General features: G+C 46.0%; 1 protein-coding gene across 5 annotated transcripts in view; it reads left to right on the top strand.

The window, feature by feature from the left end:
- LOC137197528 (echinoderm microtubule-associated protein-like 4) overlaps window positions 1-16982 on the top strand; it is a 38605-nt gene that overhangs the window by 10979 nt on the left and 10644 nt on the right. For 3 of the 5 annotated variants that reach the window (XR_010931451.1, XR_010931452.1, XM_067611006.1), the window contains exons 4-16: window positions 692-853; window positions 4012-4152; window positions 5281-5306; window positions 5514-5549; window positions 7956-8079; window positions 9897-10046; window positions 10150-10219; window positions 10314-10424; window positions 11067-11162; window positions 12417-12551; window positions 13435-13570; window positions 16216-16364; window positions 16466-16591. Coding sequence is in view for 3 of the 5 variants with exons in the window: in XM_067611006.1 (XP_067467107.1) it covers window positions 692-853; window positions 4012-4152; window positions 5281-5306; window positions 5514-5549; window positions 7956-8079; window positions 9897-10046; window positions 10150-10219; window positions 10314-10424; window positions 11067-11162; window positions 12417-12551; window positions 13435-13570; window positions 16216-16364; window positions 16466-16591 (1462 nt within the window). In the remaining 2 variants the exon portion in view is untranslated. The remainder of the gene's footprint in view (window positions 1-691; window positions 854-4011; window positions 4153-5280; window positions 5307-5513; window positions 5550-7955; window positions 8080-9896; window positions 10047-10149; window positions 10220-10313; window positions 10425-11066; window positions 11163-12416; window positions 12552-13434; window positions 13571-16215; window positions 16365-16465; window positions 16592-16982) is intronic. The other 2 variants (XM_067611007.1, XM_067611008.1) reach the window with 2 other exon arrangements.

Here is a 16982-nt window from a genome sequence, read left to right as displayed (position 1 = left end):
AGTAGAGTACATCAGTAGAGTCTCTCAGTAGAGTCTGTCAGTAGACATACAGTAGAGTACATCAGTAGAGTCTGTCAGTAGACATACAGTAGAGTACATCAGTAGAGTCTGTCAGTAGACATACAGTAGAGTATATCAGTAGAGTACATCAGTAGAGTCTGTCAGTAGACATACAGTAGAGTACATCAGTAGAGTCTTTCAGTAGACGTACAGTAGAGTATATCAGTAGAGTCTGTCAGTAGAGTCTATCAGTAGATGTACAGTAGAGTCTGTCAGTAGAGTCTATCAGTAGACATACAGTAGAATCTGTCAGTAGACATACAGTAGAGTACATCAGTAGAGTCTGTCAGTAGAGTCTATCAGTAGATGTACAGTTGAATCTGTCAGTAGACGTACAGTAGAATCTTTCAGTAGACGTACAGTAGAGTACATCAGTAGAGTACATCAGTAGAGTCTGTCAGTAGACATACAGTAGAGTACATCAGTAGAGTCTGTCAGTAGAGTCTGTCAGTGGACGCACAGTTGAATCTGTCAGTGGACGTACAGTTGAATCTGTCAGTAGACGTACAGTAGAGTCTTTCAGTAGACGTACAGTAGAGTACATCAGTAGAGTCTGTCAGTAGAGTCTATCAGTAGATGTACAGTTGAATCTGTCAGTAGAGCCTCTCACCCTCCTGGTTTCGTCCCACAGTGGAGCAGACAGAAAGAAGGAGGTCATCAGCCAGCGCTCCCCGATGGAGGAGATCCAGGAAAACCTGTCCCCCTCCCCCTCCTCCCCCCTCCCCCCCCAGTCCCCCCAGCAGAGGCCGGCCCCGCCCTCCGACAGCAGTAAAGGCCCCGCCCCTCCCAAAAGGTTCAGATCTGTTTACTGTCAGCTGCTCTGACATCACTCTTACAGAGGTTTCTAACCCCGCCCCTGAGGACACACTGTCCTCCCCTGCTCCGCCCACACCCAAGTCACCTGACCCGCTCAAGTACAGAGTCACCTGACCCCATGGATGTATTATAAGATCTGGATACTGGAGTCAAAGATGGCGCCTGGCGTATGAGCCAAGTTTGTAGCTGCCTTGTGCGAATTTCAAGACAAGTTTTCCTTCAAGACATCGTCATGTAGCAAACAATACCACTGGTCACATATGCCGACCAGTATACAATAACACTGGTCACATACGCCAACCAGTATACAATAACACTGGTCACATACGCCAACCAGTATACAATACCACTGGTCACATACGCCGACCAGCATACAGTAACACTGGTCACATACACCGACCAGTATACAATAACACTGGTCACATACGCCGACCAGCATACAATAACACTGGTCACATACGCCGACCAGCATACAATAACACTGGTCACATACGCCGACCAGTATACAATAACACTGGTCACATACGCCGACCAGCATACAGTAACACTGGTCACATACGCCGACCAGCATACAATAACACTGGTCACATACACCGACCAGCATACAATAACACTGGTCACATACGCCGACCAGCATACAATAACACTGGTCACATACGCCGACCAGTATACAGTAACACTGGTCACATACACCGACCAGCATACAGTAACACTGGTCACATACGCCGACCAGTATACAGTAACACTGGTCACATACACCGACCAGTATACAGTAACACTGGTCACATACACCGACCAGCATACAGTAACACTGGTCACATACGCCGACCAGTATACAGTAACACTGGTCACATACGCCATCCAGCATATAGTAACACTGGTCACATACGCCGACCAGCATACAGTAACACTGGTCACATACGCCGACCAGTATACAGTAACACTGGTCACATACGCCATCCAGCATATAGTAACACTGGTCACATACACCGACCAGCATACAGTAACACTGGTCACATACGCCGACCAGTATACAGTAACACTGGTCACATACACCGACCAGTATACAGTAACACTGGTCACATACGCCAACCAGTATACAATAACACTGGTCACATACGCCAACCAGTATACAGTAACACTGGTCACATACACCGACCAGCATACAGTAACGCTGGTCACATACGCCGACCAGTGTATTTAGTTATTTGACAATATACAAAGGAAGTGTGATCATGATTGACACTTGTGACAGCCGCTCTCAAACCTCCGTCAGGCGGCGGGATGACGGCCTACGGGACACGCCCCCTCAGCCATCCCGCCGCCTGAAGGAGGTTTGAGAGCGGCTGTCACTGTGCAGCAGCGTTCCCGTGTTTAAGTTCCTGTTCGTCCCGTTCGGCTCCAGGAAAGTTTTACTAATATAAAACCTTCATGGATCAAAAGAGTCATATCGGCGTTCTCTGCAGTCGGCGGCGTCCTGTCACCAGTTTCACGCGTCTCTTTTATAACCTTATAAGGCCGAGCGGCGTTGATCCAGTTCTTACTATACATCCATACCAGACACGCTCAGGTACGGGCTCTCCTGATTGGCTGAACACACCTGATTCAACTATTCACCTGTGGGCAGAACAGGGGAGGACGGGAGTCTGCTGAGGCCTCCTGGAGCCTCCTGGTCCCCCGCTTGCTCCTCTCTGCTGCTGGTACAAATCAGGCTGTTTGTGTTTCATATAAACTTCTAACCTGTTCTCCTCCCAGCTTCACCTGAGGACCTCCTGCTCCTCCAACAGGCCTCCTCTGCTCTAACCCCTCCTCCTCCTTATCTCTAACTCCTCCTCCTCCTCTGCTCTAACTCCTCCTCCTCCTTATCTCTAACTCCTCCTCCTCCTTATCTCTAACCCCTCCTCCTCCTCTCTACCCCCTCCTCCTCTGCTCTAACCCCTCCTCCTCCTTATCTCTAACTCCTCCTCCTCCTCTGCTCTAACCCCTCCTCCTCCTTATCTCTAACTCCTCCTCCTCCTCTGCTCTAACCCCTCCTCCTCCTTATCTCTAACTCCTCCTCCACTGCTCTTACTCCTCCTCCTCTGCTCTAACCCCTCCTCCTTCTCTCTAACCCCTCCTCCTTCTCTCTAACCACTCCTCCTCCTCTCTAACCCCTCCTCCTCCTTATCTCTAACTCCTCCTCCTCTGCTCTAACTCCTCCTCTTCTGCTCTAACTCCTCCTCTTCTGCTCTAACCCCTCCTCCTCTGCTCTAACTCCTCCTCTTCTGCTCTAACTCCTCCTCTTCTGCTCTAACTCCTCCTCTTCTGCTCTAACCACTCTTCCTCCTCTCTAACTCCTCCTCTTCTGCTCTGACCCCTCCTCCTCTGCTCTAACTCCTCCTCTTCTGCTCTGACCCCTCCTCCTCTGCTCTAACCCCTCCTCTTCTGCTCTAACTCCTCCTTCTCCTCTCTAACCCCTCCTCTTCTGCTCTAACTCCTCCTCTTCTGCTCTAACCCCTCCTCTTCTGCTCTAACTCCTCCTCTTCTGCTCTAACCCCTCCTCCTCCTCTCTAACCCCTCCTCCTCTGCTCTAACCCCTCCTCCTCCTCTCTAACCCCTCCTCTTCTGCTCTAACTCCTCCTCTTCTGCTCTAACCCCTCCTCCTCCTCTCTAACCCCTCCTCTTCTGCTCTAACTCCTCCTCTTCTGCTCTAACCCCTCCTCCTCCTCTCTAACCCCTCCTCTTCTGCTCTGACCCCTCCTCCTCTGCTCTAACTCCTCCTCTTCTGCTCTGACCCCTCCTCCTCTGCTCTAACCCCTCCTCTTCTGCTCTAACTCCTCCTCCTCCTCTCTAACCCCTCCTCTTCTGCTCTAACCCCTCCTCCTCCTCTCTAACTCCTCCTCTTCTGCTCTGACCCCTCCTCCTCTGCTCTAACCCCTCCTCTTCTGCTCTAACTCCTCCTCCTCCTCTCTAACCCCTCCTCTTCTGCTCTAACTCCTCCTCTTCTGCTCTAACCCCTCCTCTTCTGCTCTAACTCCTCCTCTTCTGCTCTAACCCCTCCTCCTCCTCTCTAACCCCTCCTCCTCTGCTCTAACTCCTCCTTCTCCTCCCTGACCCCTGACCTCTGTGTGTGTGTGTGTGTGTGTGTGTGTGTAGGGGTCCCAGTGTGAAGCGGTCCTCAGGTATGGAGCGTTCTCAGAGCAGCACCTGGGACACATCAGAGGAAAACAGGAACAAACTGGTGAAAGCTGCGTCCACCTCCAAACTGCTGGCCAAGGTGGTGAAGACTGCAGACAGGTACACACACACACACACACACACACACACGTACACACGTACATACACACACACACACACACACACACACACACACACACACACACACGTACATACACACACACACACACATACACACGTACATACACATACACACACACACACACACGTACGTACACACACACACACACACGTACATACACACACACACACACACACACACACACACACACACACGTACATACACACACACACACACACACACGTACATACACACACACACATACACACGTACATACACATACACACACACACACACACGTACACACACACACGTACACACACACACACACACACACGTACATACACACACACACACACACATACACACGTACATACACACACACACACACACACACACACACATACACACGTACATACACACACACACACACACACACACACGTACATACACGTACATACACGCATACATACACCTCTATAAACTCTATGACCTCTTTGACCTCTATGACCTCTGCGACCTCTACGACCTCTATGACCTCTACGACCTCTATGACCTCTATGACCTCTATGACCTCTATGATCTCTATGACCTCTATGATCTCAATGACCTCTATGAATTCTATGACCTCTATGATCTCTATGACCTCTACGACCTCTATGACCTCTACGACCTCTATGATCTCTATGATCTCTACGACCTCTATGATCTCAATGACCTCTATGAATTCTATGACCTCTATGATCTCTTTGACCTCTATGATCTCTACGACCTCTATGACCTCTATGATCTCAATGACCTCTATGAACTCTGTGAACTTCTGCCAAAATCCAACAGAAGTGAGGTTTTTGCACGCTGACTGGGAGTGAGCGATGCTTTGCTGATACGGTGCAAAACACAACATCAGTGATGTTTTATGTAATTATGAGAAGTGTAAGCAAGGAGAAAGACGTCACCTGCAACAAGCTGCAACATGCTGCAGCTGATTGAACGGCCACAGACGTCACTAATGATTCGTACATACAGAACCTTTCATACTAGAACAGTAATTGTAGAGTTCCAGCTGTAGCATGGAAACAGTTTAAAACAATATCATTGACTCTCAATCATGTTTTTTCTCCTTCCAGACACAAAGACCCGGTGGTCAGTCAAGGTAAATGAATATTCATCCTCATCTTCATCATGAAGGTACCACAGTCATCCTCATCAATACTGTATATAGATCGTCGTCGTCGTCATCACTGCCTCCGAGACATTTTAAAACATTTGTGCAGTGACTAGTTTTCTCTCCTGAACGACTCTCGGAGGCGGTTTGTTGTTTCTCTTGTTGTTCAGTGATGATGTCTTTGTTTCAAACCAGCTAAAATGTCGACCCGAGAGAAAAACAGCCAAGCTGGTAAGTTCTGATGAGTCGTCGGCGTGAGCTAGCGGGCTAACATGCTAACATGCTAACAGCAGCTGAATGAGCACTTCCTGTTTCTGCTCTGGGCCAATCACGTTTCTCTCTCTGCTTTTCATGGTCAGCCTCGTTCACCCTCCTGCTCTCTCTTCTTCAGATCGTTCAGGTGATGTCACACCTCTCTGTGGCTCCGCCTCCTGCCCTTGTTTACCTCCATATAAGGTCGAACAGGTGACTCCACCTTAATGTTAACCTGCTCGATGAGAAGAAGTCCCACCCACCAACAACATTCTAAGCACAGGATTGGACACTGCTGTCACTCCCACATAGATTGATTGATTAACAGAAAATCACTTAGATCTGAGATCAATTTTATTTTCTGAAGGTTTGATTGCTGATTGATTGGTTCTATGGAGAGAAACAACATGGCAGGTGTTTCTGTCTGTTCCGCTTCACCTGCTTCCCCTGCATGACATCAGCACTTCCTCACCTGTCTGTCACCTGTCTATCACCTGTCTGTCACCTGTCTATTACCTGTCTGTCACCTGTCTATCACCTGTCTATCACCTGTCAGTCATCTCCCTCTCACCTGTCTGTCACCTGTCTATCACCTGTCTGTCACCTGTCTATCACCTGTCTGTCACCTGTCTGTCACCTGTCTATCACCTGTCTGTCACCTGTCTGTCACCTGTCTGTCATCTCCCTCTCACCTGTCTGTCACCTGTCTGTCACCTGTCTGTCATTTCCCTCTCACCTGTCTGTCACCTGTCTGTCACCTGTCTGTCACCTGTCTATCACCTGTCTATCACCTGTCTGTCACCTGTCTATCACCTGTCTGTCACCTGTCTATCACCTGTCTGTCACCTGTCTGTCATTTCCCTCTCACCTGTCTGTCATCTCCCTCTCACCTGTCTGTCACCTGTCTGTCACCTGCCTATCACCTGCCTATCACCTGTCTATCACCTGTCTGTCACCTGTCTGTCACCTGTCTATCACCTGTCTGTCACCTGTCTGTCACCTGTCTATCACCTGTCTATCACCTGTCTGTCACCTGTCTATCACCTGTCTGTCACCTGTCTGTCACTTGTCTGTCATTTCTCTCTCACCTGTCTGTCACCTGTCTGTCACCTGTCTGTCACCTGTCTGTCACTTGTCTGTCATTTCTCTCTCACCTGTCTGTCACCTGTCTGTCACCTGTCTGTCACCTGTCTGTCACCTGTCTATCACCTGTCTGTCACCTGTCTATCACCTGTCTGTCACCTGTCTATCACCTGTCTATCACCTGTCTGTCATCTCCCTCTCACCTGTCTGTCACCTGTCTATCACCTGTCTATCACCTGTCTGTCATCTCCCTCTCACCTGTCTGTCACCTGTCTATCACCTGTCTGTCATTTCCCTCTCACCTGTCTGTCACCTGTCTATCACCTGTCTGTCACCTGTCTATCACCTGTCTATCACCTGTCTGTCACCTGTCTATCACCTGTCTGTCACCTGTCTATCACCTGTCTATCACCTGTCTGTCACCTGTCTATCACCTGTCTGTCACCTGTCTGTCATTTCCCTCTCACCTGTCTGTCATTTCCCTCTCACCTGTCTGTCACCTGTCTGTCACCTGTCTGTCACCTGCCTATCACCTGCCTATCACCTGTCTATTACCTGTCTGTCACCTGTCTATCACCTGTCTATCACCTGTCTGTCACCTGTCTATCACCTGTCTGTCACCTGTCTATCACCTGTCTGTCATCTCCCTCTCACCTGTCTGTCACCTGTCTATCACCTGTCTGTCACCTGTCTATCACCTGTCTATCACCTGTCTGTCATCTCCCTCTCACCTGTCTGTCACCTGTCTATCACCTGTCTGTCATCTCCCTCTCACCTGTCTGTCATCTCCCTCTCACCTGTCTGTCACCTGTCTGTCACCTGTCTGTCACCTGTCTGTCACCTGTCTATTACCTGTCTGTCACCTGTCTATCACCTGTCTATCACCTGTCAGTCATCTCCCTCTCACCTGTCTGTCACCTGTCTGTCACCTGTCTGTCACCTGTCTGTCACCTGTCTATCACCTGTCTGTCACCTGTCTGTCACCTGTCTGTCATCTCCCTCTCACCTGTCTGTCACCTGTGTGTCATTTGTCTATCACCTGTCTGTCACCTGTCTGTCACCTGTCTGTCACCTGTCTGTCACCTTTTTCTCACCTGTCTGTCTGACTGATATTTGTGTCTTTATGTTGTCTCAGCTTGTTTCAGATTGTCTGAAGCACACTGAATCTGCACCAATGTATGTCATTCTTGATTCTGATTGGCTGATTGAGCACCACAGTTCACCTGTAACAGCTCACCTGATTGATCAGCTGAAGTGACGTGCGGACTGAAAGTAAAGTTGTGAGGTGTGTTTGTGTTTCAGAGGGGAATCACATCAAGATGTTCATGCGAGGCCGACCAATCACCATGTTCATCCCGTCAGACGTGGAGAACTACGAGGATGTTCGCTCAGAACTTCCCTCCGAGAGGCTGAAGCTGGAGTGGGTGTATCCTTCATGTATACATTATAATATATATATAATATATCATTATAATATATCCTTCAGGCTGCAGGCAGGGGGCGCTCTGCTCTATAACTATACATGATAATATATATATAACATATCATTATAATATATCCTTCAGGCTGCAGGCAGGGGGCGCTCCGCTCTATAACTATACATTATAATATATATATAACATATCATTATAATATATCCTTCAGGCTGCAGGCAGGGGGCGCTCCGCTCTATAACTATACATTATAATATATATATAACATATCATTATAATATATCCTTCAGGCTGCAGGCAGGGGGCGCTCTGCTCTATAACTATACATGATAATATATATATAATATATCATTATAATATATCCTTCAGGCTGCAGGCAGGGGGCGCTCTGCTCTATAACTATACATGATAATATATATATAATATATCATTATTATATATCCTTCAGGCTGCAGGCAGGGGGCGCTCCGCTCTATAACTATACATTATAATATATCTGTCAGGCTGCAGGCAGGGGGCGCTCTGCTCTATAACTATACATTATAATATATCTGTCAGGCTGCAGGCAGGGGGCGCTCTGCTCTATAACTATACATGATAATATATATATAATATATCATTATTATATATCCTTCAGGCTGCAGGCAGGGGGCGCTCCGCTCTATAACTATACATTATAATATATCTGTCAGGCTGCAGGCAGGGGGCGCTCCGCTCTATAACTATACATTATAATATATCTGTTCAGCATATTTATAGATATAGAAGTAAATTCCAGTCGATCCATATAGATCAGTAGATCCTCAATAGATCTCCATACATCTGTATCTCCTCAGTAGGCTTGCCGGTCGGTGTTCTCAGTGTTCAAGCACACACTGATTACATTACTTGCCCACAACCTCCACCATCATTCTGCGTTTTTTTATAGAAATAAAACCCATTTAGTTCATCGTCATGTATCAGCGTGTTACACTTATAAACTGTGATTCTGCAGCAGCAGAGAGAAAGAAAGCTCCAGAGTTGACTTTATATTAATCAGAGTGAGACGTCTGTCGTCCGTCCCGCTCTCTGCCGTTAGCGAGCGGCTGCTCTCATGTCTCTCCGCGTCTCGCTGCTTGTTTTCAGCAGAAACTCTCCCACTCAGCTGCTGTCAGCGAGTCTCTCCGGACGGCAGGCGGCGAGTTGTTCCGGTTCTAAGCGGCGGTCGTCCTCCGTCTGTGTGCGCCGCAGCCAGGCTGAACACGGAGGAGCAGCAGCCTGAAGCCCGGCGCCACGAACTCTTCAGTAACGGGAAGATCCGAACTAAAAATCTGACGTTAAAGATCAAAGTAAGCCTTCTACGGAGAAAGAGCATGTCCAGTATAACCAGTAACACTGGTGTTGTCACAAGTTCATTAATAAGTGGGAACATTTTCTCACCATGGCATCCCTGATTCCCAATAGATCTCTATAGATCAGTAGATCCTCTTTAGCCCTCCAGTAGATCTCTATAGATTAGTAGATCCTCATTAGCCCTCCAGTAGATCTCTATAGATCAGTAGATCCTCATTAGCCCTCCAGTAGATCTCTATAGATTAGTAGATCCTCATTAGCCCTCCAGTAGATCTCTATAGATTAGTAGATCCTCATTAGCCCTCCAGTAGATATCCACAGATAAGTCGATCTCAGTAGATCCCCATAGATCGGTAAATCCAGTACAGTAGATCTGTATAGATGGGTAGATCCTCAGTAGATCCTGGAAGATCTCCATAGATCAGTAGTCCCAGTAGATCCTCAGTAGATCCCCAGGTGCTTCCTTGACCCCCTGCAGGTACGGTTACCGCGGCAGAGACTGCCGAGCCAACGTCTACCTGCTTCCCACCGGAGAGATCGTGTACTTCATCGCCTCCGTCGTCGTTCTCTTCAACTACGAGGAGCGAACTCAGAGACATTACCTGGGACACACCGACTGCGTGAAGTGGTGAGACGTCCGCCGCTCTCCTATTGGCTGCAATCTGGGTCCAGGTGAGTGACATCATCAGGTGATGACTCTCTCTCTCTGTGTGTGTGTGTCTCTCCATCAGTCTGGCCATCCATCCCGATAAGATCCGCATCGCTACGGGACAGATCGCAGGAGTGGACAAAGACGGACGGGTGAGGACAGACCTCATATATATGACTGTAGAACTACACAGATAATCACGTATTGATGATATTGATCAGTAATATATCATCTGTGTGTCTTCAGGCTCTGCAGCCGAACGTCCGCGTGTGGGACAGCGTCAGTCTTTCTACTCTGCAGGTCATCGGTTTGGGAACTTTCGAGCGAGGCGTCGGCTCGCTGGCTTTCTCTAAAGCTGTGAGTATCGCTCAGATGCATCATGGGAACTGTAGTCCACATGGAGAAAACAGTCAGATCAGTTTATTGATCAGTTTACTGCTGAGGACAAATAAACGTCAGGAGATACTTCATTCTTCTTATTTTATATCATTTATTATATTATAGAACTCTGAAAACATCAGCTGCAGTAATCACTGACACTCACCTACCTGTCTGTCTGTCTACCTGTCTGTCTGTGTCTCTACCTGTCTGTCTGTCTGACTGTCTGTCTGTCTGTCTGTCTGTGTCTCTACCTGTCTGTCTGTCTGTCTGTCTGACTGTCTGTCTGTCTGTCTACCTATCTGTCTGTCTGTCTGTCTGTCTGTCTGTCTGTCTGTCTGTCTGTCTGTCTGTCTGACTGTCTGTCTGACTGTCTGTGTCTCTACCTGCCTGTCTGTCTGTCTGTCTGTCTGTCTGTCTGTCTACCTGCCTGTCTGTCTGTCTGTCTGTCTGTCTGTCTGTCTGTCTGTCTACCTATCTGTCTGTCTGTCTGTCTGTCTGTCTGTCTGTCTGTCTGTCTGTCTGTCTGACTGTCTGTCTGACTGTCTGTGTCTCTACCTGCCTGTCTGTCTGTCTGTCTGTCTGTCTGTCTGTCTGTGTCTCTACCTGTCTGTCTGTCAGGACTCTGGTCAGCACCTGAGTGTGATTGACGACTGTAACGATCACATGCTGACAGTTTGGGATTGGCAGAAGAAGTCAAAGATCGCTGAGATCAAGGTGAACACACGTTCTCATTACTACATACTGACAGTACTCAACAGTACTCACAATACTCACAATACTCACAATACTCACAATACTCACAATACTCAACAGTACTCACAATACTCACAATACTCACAATACTCACAATACTCACAATACTCAACAGTACTCACAATACTCACAATACTCAACAGTACTCACAATACTCACAATACTCACAATACTCACAATACTCACAATACTCAACAGTACTCACAATACTCAACAGTACTCACAATACTCACAATACTCAACAGTACTCACAATACTCACAATACTCACAATACTCACAATACTAACAATACTCAACAGTACTCACAATACTCAACAGTACTCACAATACTCACAATACTCAACAGTACTCACAATACTCACAATACTCACAATACTCAACAGTACTCACAATACTCACAATACTCACAATACTCAACAGTACTCACAATACTCAACAGTACTCACAATACTCACAATACTCACAATACTCAACAGTACTCACAATACTCACAATACTCAACAGTACTCACAATACTCAACAGTACTCACAATACTCACAATACTCACAATACTCAACAGTACTCACAATACTCACAATACTCACAATACTCACAATACTCACAATACTCACAATACTCAACAGTACTCACAATACTCACAATACTCACAATACTCAACAGTACTCACAATACTCAACAGTACTCACAATACTCACAATACTAACAATACTCAACAGTACTCACAATACTCACAATACTCAACAGTACTCACAATACTCAACAGTACTCACAATACTCACAATACTCACAATACTCAACAGTACTCACAATACTCACAATACTCACAATACTCAACAGTACTCACAATACTCAACAGTACTCACAATACTCACAATACTCAACAGTACTCACAATACTCACAATACTCACAATACTCACAATACTCAACAGTACTCACAATACTCACAATACTCAACAGTACTCACAATACTCAACAGTACTCAGTTCAAGAATACTGTGAAACTTTACATGTTCTTTCTTTAGTTCAACTGCTTCATATGAATCTGACTGGTTCTAACTGGTTTTAACCTGTAACTGGTTCTAACTGGTTTTAACCTGTAACTGGTTCTAACTGGTTTTAACCTGTGACTGGTTCTAACTGGTTTTAACCTGTGACTGGTTCTAACTGGTTTTAAGCTGTGACTGGTTCTGACTGGTCTCTGGTGTGTTTCAGACCACTAACGAGGTGGTCCTGGATGTGGAGTTCCACCCCACAGACCCAAACACCATCGTCACCTGTGGAAAGTCCCACATCTTCTTCTGGACCTGGACCGGGACCTCGCTGGCCCGTAAGCAGGGCATCTTCGGGGTGAGTCTTCGGTTCATCAGGAAGCTTCTCACACACGTCGTTTACATGCATGTAGATGTTCATCACACGAGAGAAATACTGAACAATAAACAGGAAATCTGACGTTTGGTCTCAGATATTGTTAAGAAATGACAGCAGTGTGACATCCCGTGTGTTCAGAGATCTGGATTCTCTACACCGGGACTCTGCAGCGAGACCCGATACCCGAACTGTACGGTTCAGTTCATGAGACGTTTCTCCGAATCACCGAGGAAACGTCCAGCATCACATCAGAGCTGGTTTATTGCAGTTTCAGGTGCTACGTAGACGACACCTCCCAGGATCAGATAAGATCTGCCGCCGCCGTCATCAGGACGAAGCCGCTCTGTGCTGTTTGTGTTAGAACCGGCAGCGTGCTGGTCGGCCATCTTTGAAACATTCTCTGATATGTGTAGTGAGGAGACACCAGCAGATATTCCTCCTGGAGTGTTTGCACTCACAGTTTGACACCTTTCTGTCATCACTGGCACGACGGTTACTGTTGATTCACTGGAAAGCTGCCAGAGCAGCCGTTCAGGCTCATCTTCAATACTCCACACAGTCCGGAGGCCTCAGCTGTCCTAGTCTGAACAACATGATGTATCCAGACACTGAGACCAGGTCCTCTAAACCCCCCTCAGTGTATCAGTGGATGATGTCGACTCCTGTCATCTGAGTCAATGATGTTAGAAAAGTTCAATAAATAGATTCCAAAAGTTTGATCTCAGATATGCGAGAAAAAAGAAACAAGCTTCCTAAACATAAAACTCACAAACTGAAAAAAGGTGAAACAGCTGATAAATAACTGAAGAAGAAGAAAATAAATATTCTGTCTGTAGAATAAAAACATGACGACGTGTTTCAGAAATACGAGAAGCCGAAGTTCATCCAGTGTTTGGCCTTCCTGAGTACCGGAGACATCCTGACCGGAGACTCTGGAGGAGTCCTGCTGGTCTGGACCAGGAGCTCTGCAGAGACCCCCACCGGGAAGGGACCCAGAGGTGAGGGGGGGGGGGGGCGGGTCTGTGTCATAGTAAATACACACACACACACACACACACATATATATATATATGTGTGTGTGTGTGTGTGTATAATGTGTGTGTAATGTGTGTGTATAATGTGTGTGTGTGTAATGTGTGTGTATAATGTGTGTGTGTGTAATGTGTGTGTATAATGTGTGTGTGTGTAATGTGTGTGTATAATGTGTGTGTGTGTAATGTGTGTGTGTGTGTGTGTGTATAATGTGTGTGTGTGTATAATGTGTGTGTGTGTGTGTATAATGTGTGTGTGTGTATAATGTGTGTGTGTGTGTGTGTGTGTGTGTGTGTATAATGTGTGTGTGTGTGTGTGTGTATAATGTGTGTGTGTGTGTGTGTATAATGTGTGTGTGTGTGTGTGTGTGTGTGTGTATAATGTGTGTGTGTGTGTGTGTGTGTGTGTGTATAATGTGTATGTGTGTGTGTGTGTGTGTATAATGTGTGTGTGTGTGTGTGTGTGTGTGTGTGTGTATAATGTGTGTGTGTGTATAATGTGTGTGTGTGTATAATGTGTGTGTGTGTGTGTGTGTGTGTGTGTGTGTATAATGTGTGTGTGTGTGTGTGTGTGTGTGTGTGTGTGTATAATGTGTGTGTGTGTATAATGTGTGTGTGTGTATAATGTGTGTGTATAATGTGTGTGTGTGTATAATGTGTGTGTGTGTATAATGTGTGTGTATAATGTGTGTGTGTGTGTGTGTGTGTGTGTATAATGTGTGTGTGTGTATAATGTGTGTGTGTGTATAATGTGTGTGTATAATGTGTGTGTGTGTGTATAATGTGTGTGTATAATGTGTGTGTGTGTGTGTGTATAATGTGTGTGTGTGTGTGTGTGTGTGTGTGTGTGTGTATAATGTGTGTGTGTGTGTGTGTATAATGTGTGTGTGTGTGTGTGTGTGTGTGTGTGTGTGTATAATGTGTGTGTGTGTATAATGTGTGTGTGTGTATAATGTGTGTGTGTGTGTGTGTGTGTGTGTATAATGTGTGTGTGTGTGTGTGTGTGTGTGTGTGTGTATAATGTGTGTGTGTGTATAATGTGTGTGTGTGTATAATGTGTGTGTGTGTATAATGTGTGTGTATAATGTGTGTGTGTGTATAATGTGTGTGTGTGTATAATGTGTGTGTGTGTGTGTGTGTGTGTGTGTGTATAATGTGTGTGTGTGTATAATGTGTGTGTGTGTATAATGTGTGTGTATAATGTGTGTGTGTGTGTATAATGTGTGTGTATAATGTGTGTGTGTGTATAATGTGTGTGTATAATGTGTGTGTGTGTATAATGTGTGTGTGTGTGTATAATGTGTGTGTATAATGTGTGTGTGTGTATAATGTGTGTGTGTAATGTGTGTGTGTGTGTATAATGTGTGTGTATAATGTGTGTGTGTGTATAATGTGTGTGTATAATGTGTGTGTGTGTGTGTATAATGTGTGTGTATAATGTGTGTGTGTGTGTGTGTGTGTGTGTGTGTGTGTGTGTGTGTGTGTGTGTGTTGACACACTTCCAGTAATGGTTTTGTGTTGAACATCCTGTTCGACTGGTTCAGAAGAGAATTGATGCCAAGAATTAAACGTTTTTCATGTTCAGACAGAAACAAAGTGAAGAAAGATTTTTAAAACCACATCAGACGTTAAAGAGTTTTAAACCAACAGTCAGTGTGTTTCTGTCTGTAATCATTCCTCCTGTTCATACTGACCATCAGAAGATCCCTTCATAATGACCTTACAATGTAAAAATGTATTAAAAAGTTTATCTGAAGCTAATATGAAGCTTCAGCGTCCAAATGAGTCAAATCAAGTAGATATCTTTCAACGTTACAGTCTTTTTAGTGCCAAAGTTCCTCTTTTTGTTACTATACTTCCACTGCAGCTCAACAGGGAAACACTGTCCGAGGAAACACAAAGAGGGAATTTGATGCTAAAAAGACTGTAAATGTGTCAGATATCCACTTGATATGACTAACTCAGACTGATGAAGCTGAATAGAAGCTTCACACAGACTTTTAAATGCATTGAAAACACATTTGAAGGATCTTTAATATCCAGTATGAACAGGAGGAATGATTACAGACACCTGACTGCTGCTTATAGACACAATAAATGAATGAGTTAATGGTAATCTAAAGTTTATTATAACAGAGTATTAAGGTTTGAAGAAACAGGAAGAGTTTTGTAGTTTCTGCCTCCTGCTGGCCGCTGGAGGAACTACAGCTAAACGCAGCTTCAAACTGAACTTTATTGTCCACAGAAACTGTAACAACACAAACAGCGTCTGCAACCATCGAACTGCTCCCCCAGAATTATACTGAATAATCCACCGTTAGTTCATCTGCTTCTGTATTAGTCTGGAATAATCTGAGGGTGACAGTGATCAAAAACATCACAGCTGTTCTCCAGTTAGTTCAGTTCAATATTGATCCTCTTTGTTCCTTTTGTCTCCTCACATCAAAATGTGTGTTATCGTCTTTATAACGTCTTGATGTCTGAAGTAAAATCTCTCCTGGAAACTAAAACTGTGATGTCATGAACTGTCATTTATTTCATTATTGATGTTTCATGATCTGATCGACCTCAAGTGCACAGCCGTAAACCCACCTGTGTGTGTGCGTGTGCAGCGTTTCAGATCAATCGGCAGGTCAAAGGTCATGAGGGCAGCGTGTTCTGTATGTGTGAGATGCGGAGCGGCACTCTGCTGACCGGAGGAGGGAAAGACCGACGGATCGTCCTGTGGGACCACGAGCTGCGAGCGGAGCGGGACATCGAGGTCACGCACACACACGTTTACATCACGTTTACATCACGTTTACATCACATGACCACAGCGACGTCAACATACTGACGGGTGGCGTGTCCGTGTGTCCGCAGGTCCCGGATCAGTACGGAACCATCAGAGCCGTATCCGAGGGGAAGGGGGACGAGTTTCTGGTCGGCACGTCACGAAACTTCATCCTGAGAGGAACCTTCAACGACGGCTTCACGGTGGAGGTCCAGGTGAGGTCACCTGACATCGCCGTGACATCATCATGTCATCACTTTGGACGGGTCTCAGTGTGTTTGTGTGGTGATGTGTTCAGGGTCTCAGTGTGTTTGTGTTGTGATGTGTTCAGGGTCTCAGTGTGTTTGTGTGGTGATGTGTTCAGGGTCTCAGTGTGTTTGTGTTGTGATGTGTTCGGGGTCTCAGTGTGTTTGTGTTGTGAGGTGTTCAGGGTCTCAGTGTGTTTGTGTGGTGATGTGTTCGGGGTCTCAGTGTGTTTGTGTTGTGATGTGTTCGGGGTCTCAGTGTGTTTGTGTGGTGATGTGTTCGGGGTCTCTGTATCTTTGTGTGGTGATGTGTTCGGGGTCTCAGTGTGTTTGTGTTGTGATGTGTTCGGGGTCTCAGTGT

Source organism: Thunnus thynnus, chromosome 14, assembly GCF_963924715.1.
Source record: "Thunnus thynnus chromosome 14, fThuThy2.1, whole genome shotgun sequence".
Taxonomy (NCBI): Eukaryota; Metazoa; Chordata; class Actinopteri; order Scombriformes; family Scombridae; genus Thunnus; species Thunnus thynnus.
Note: the sequence above shows the minus strand (reverse complement) of the source record. Positions and strands in the feature narration are given on the sequence as shown.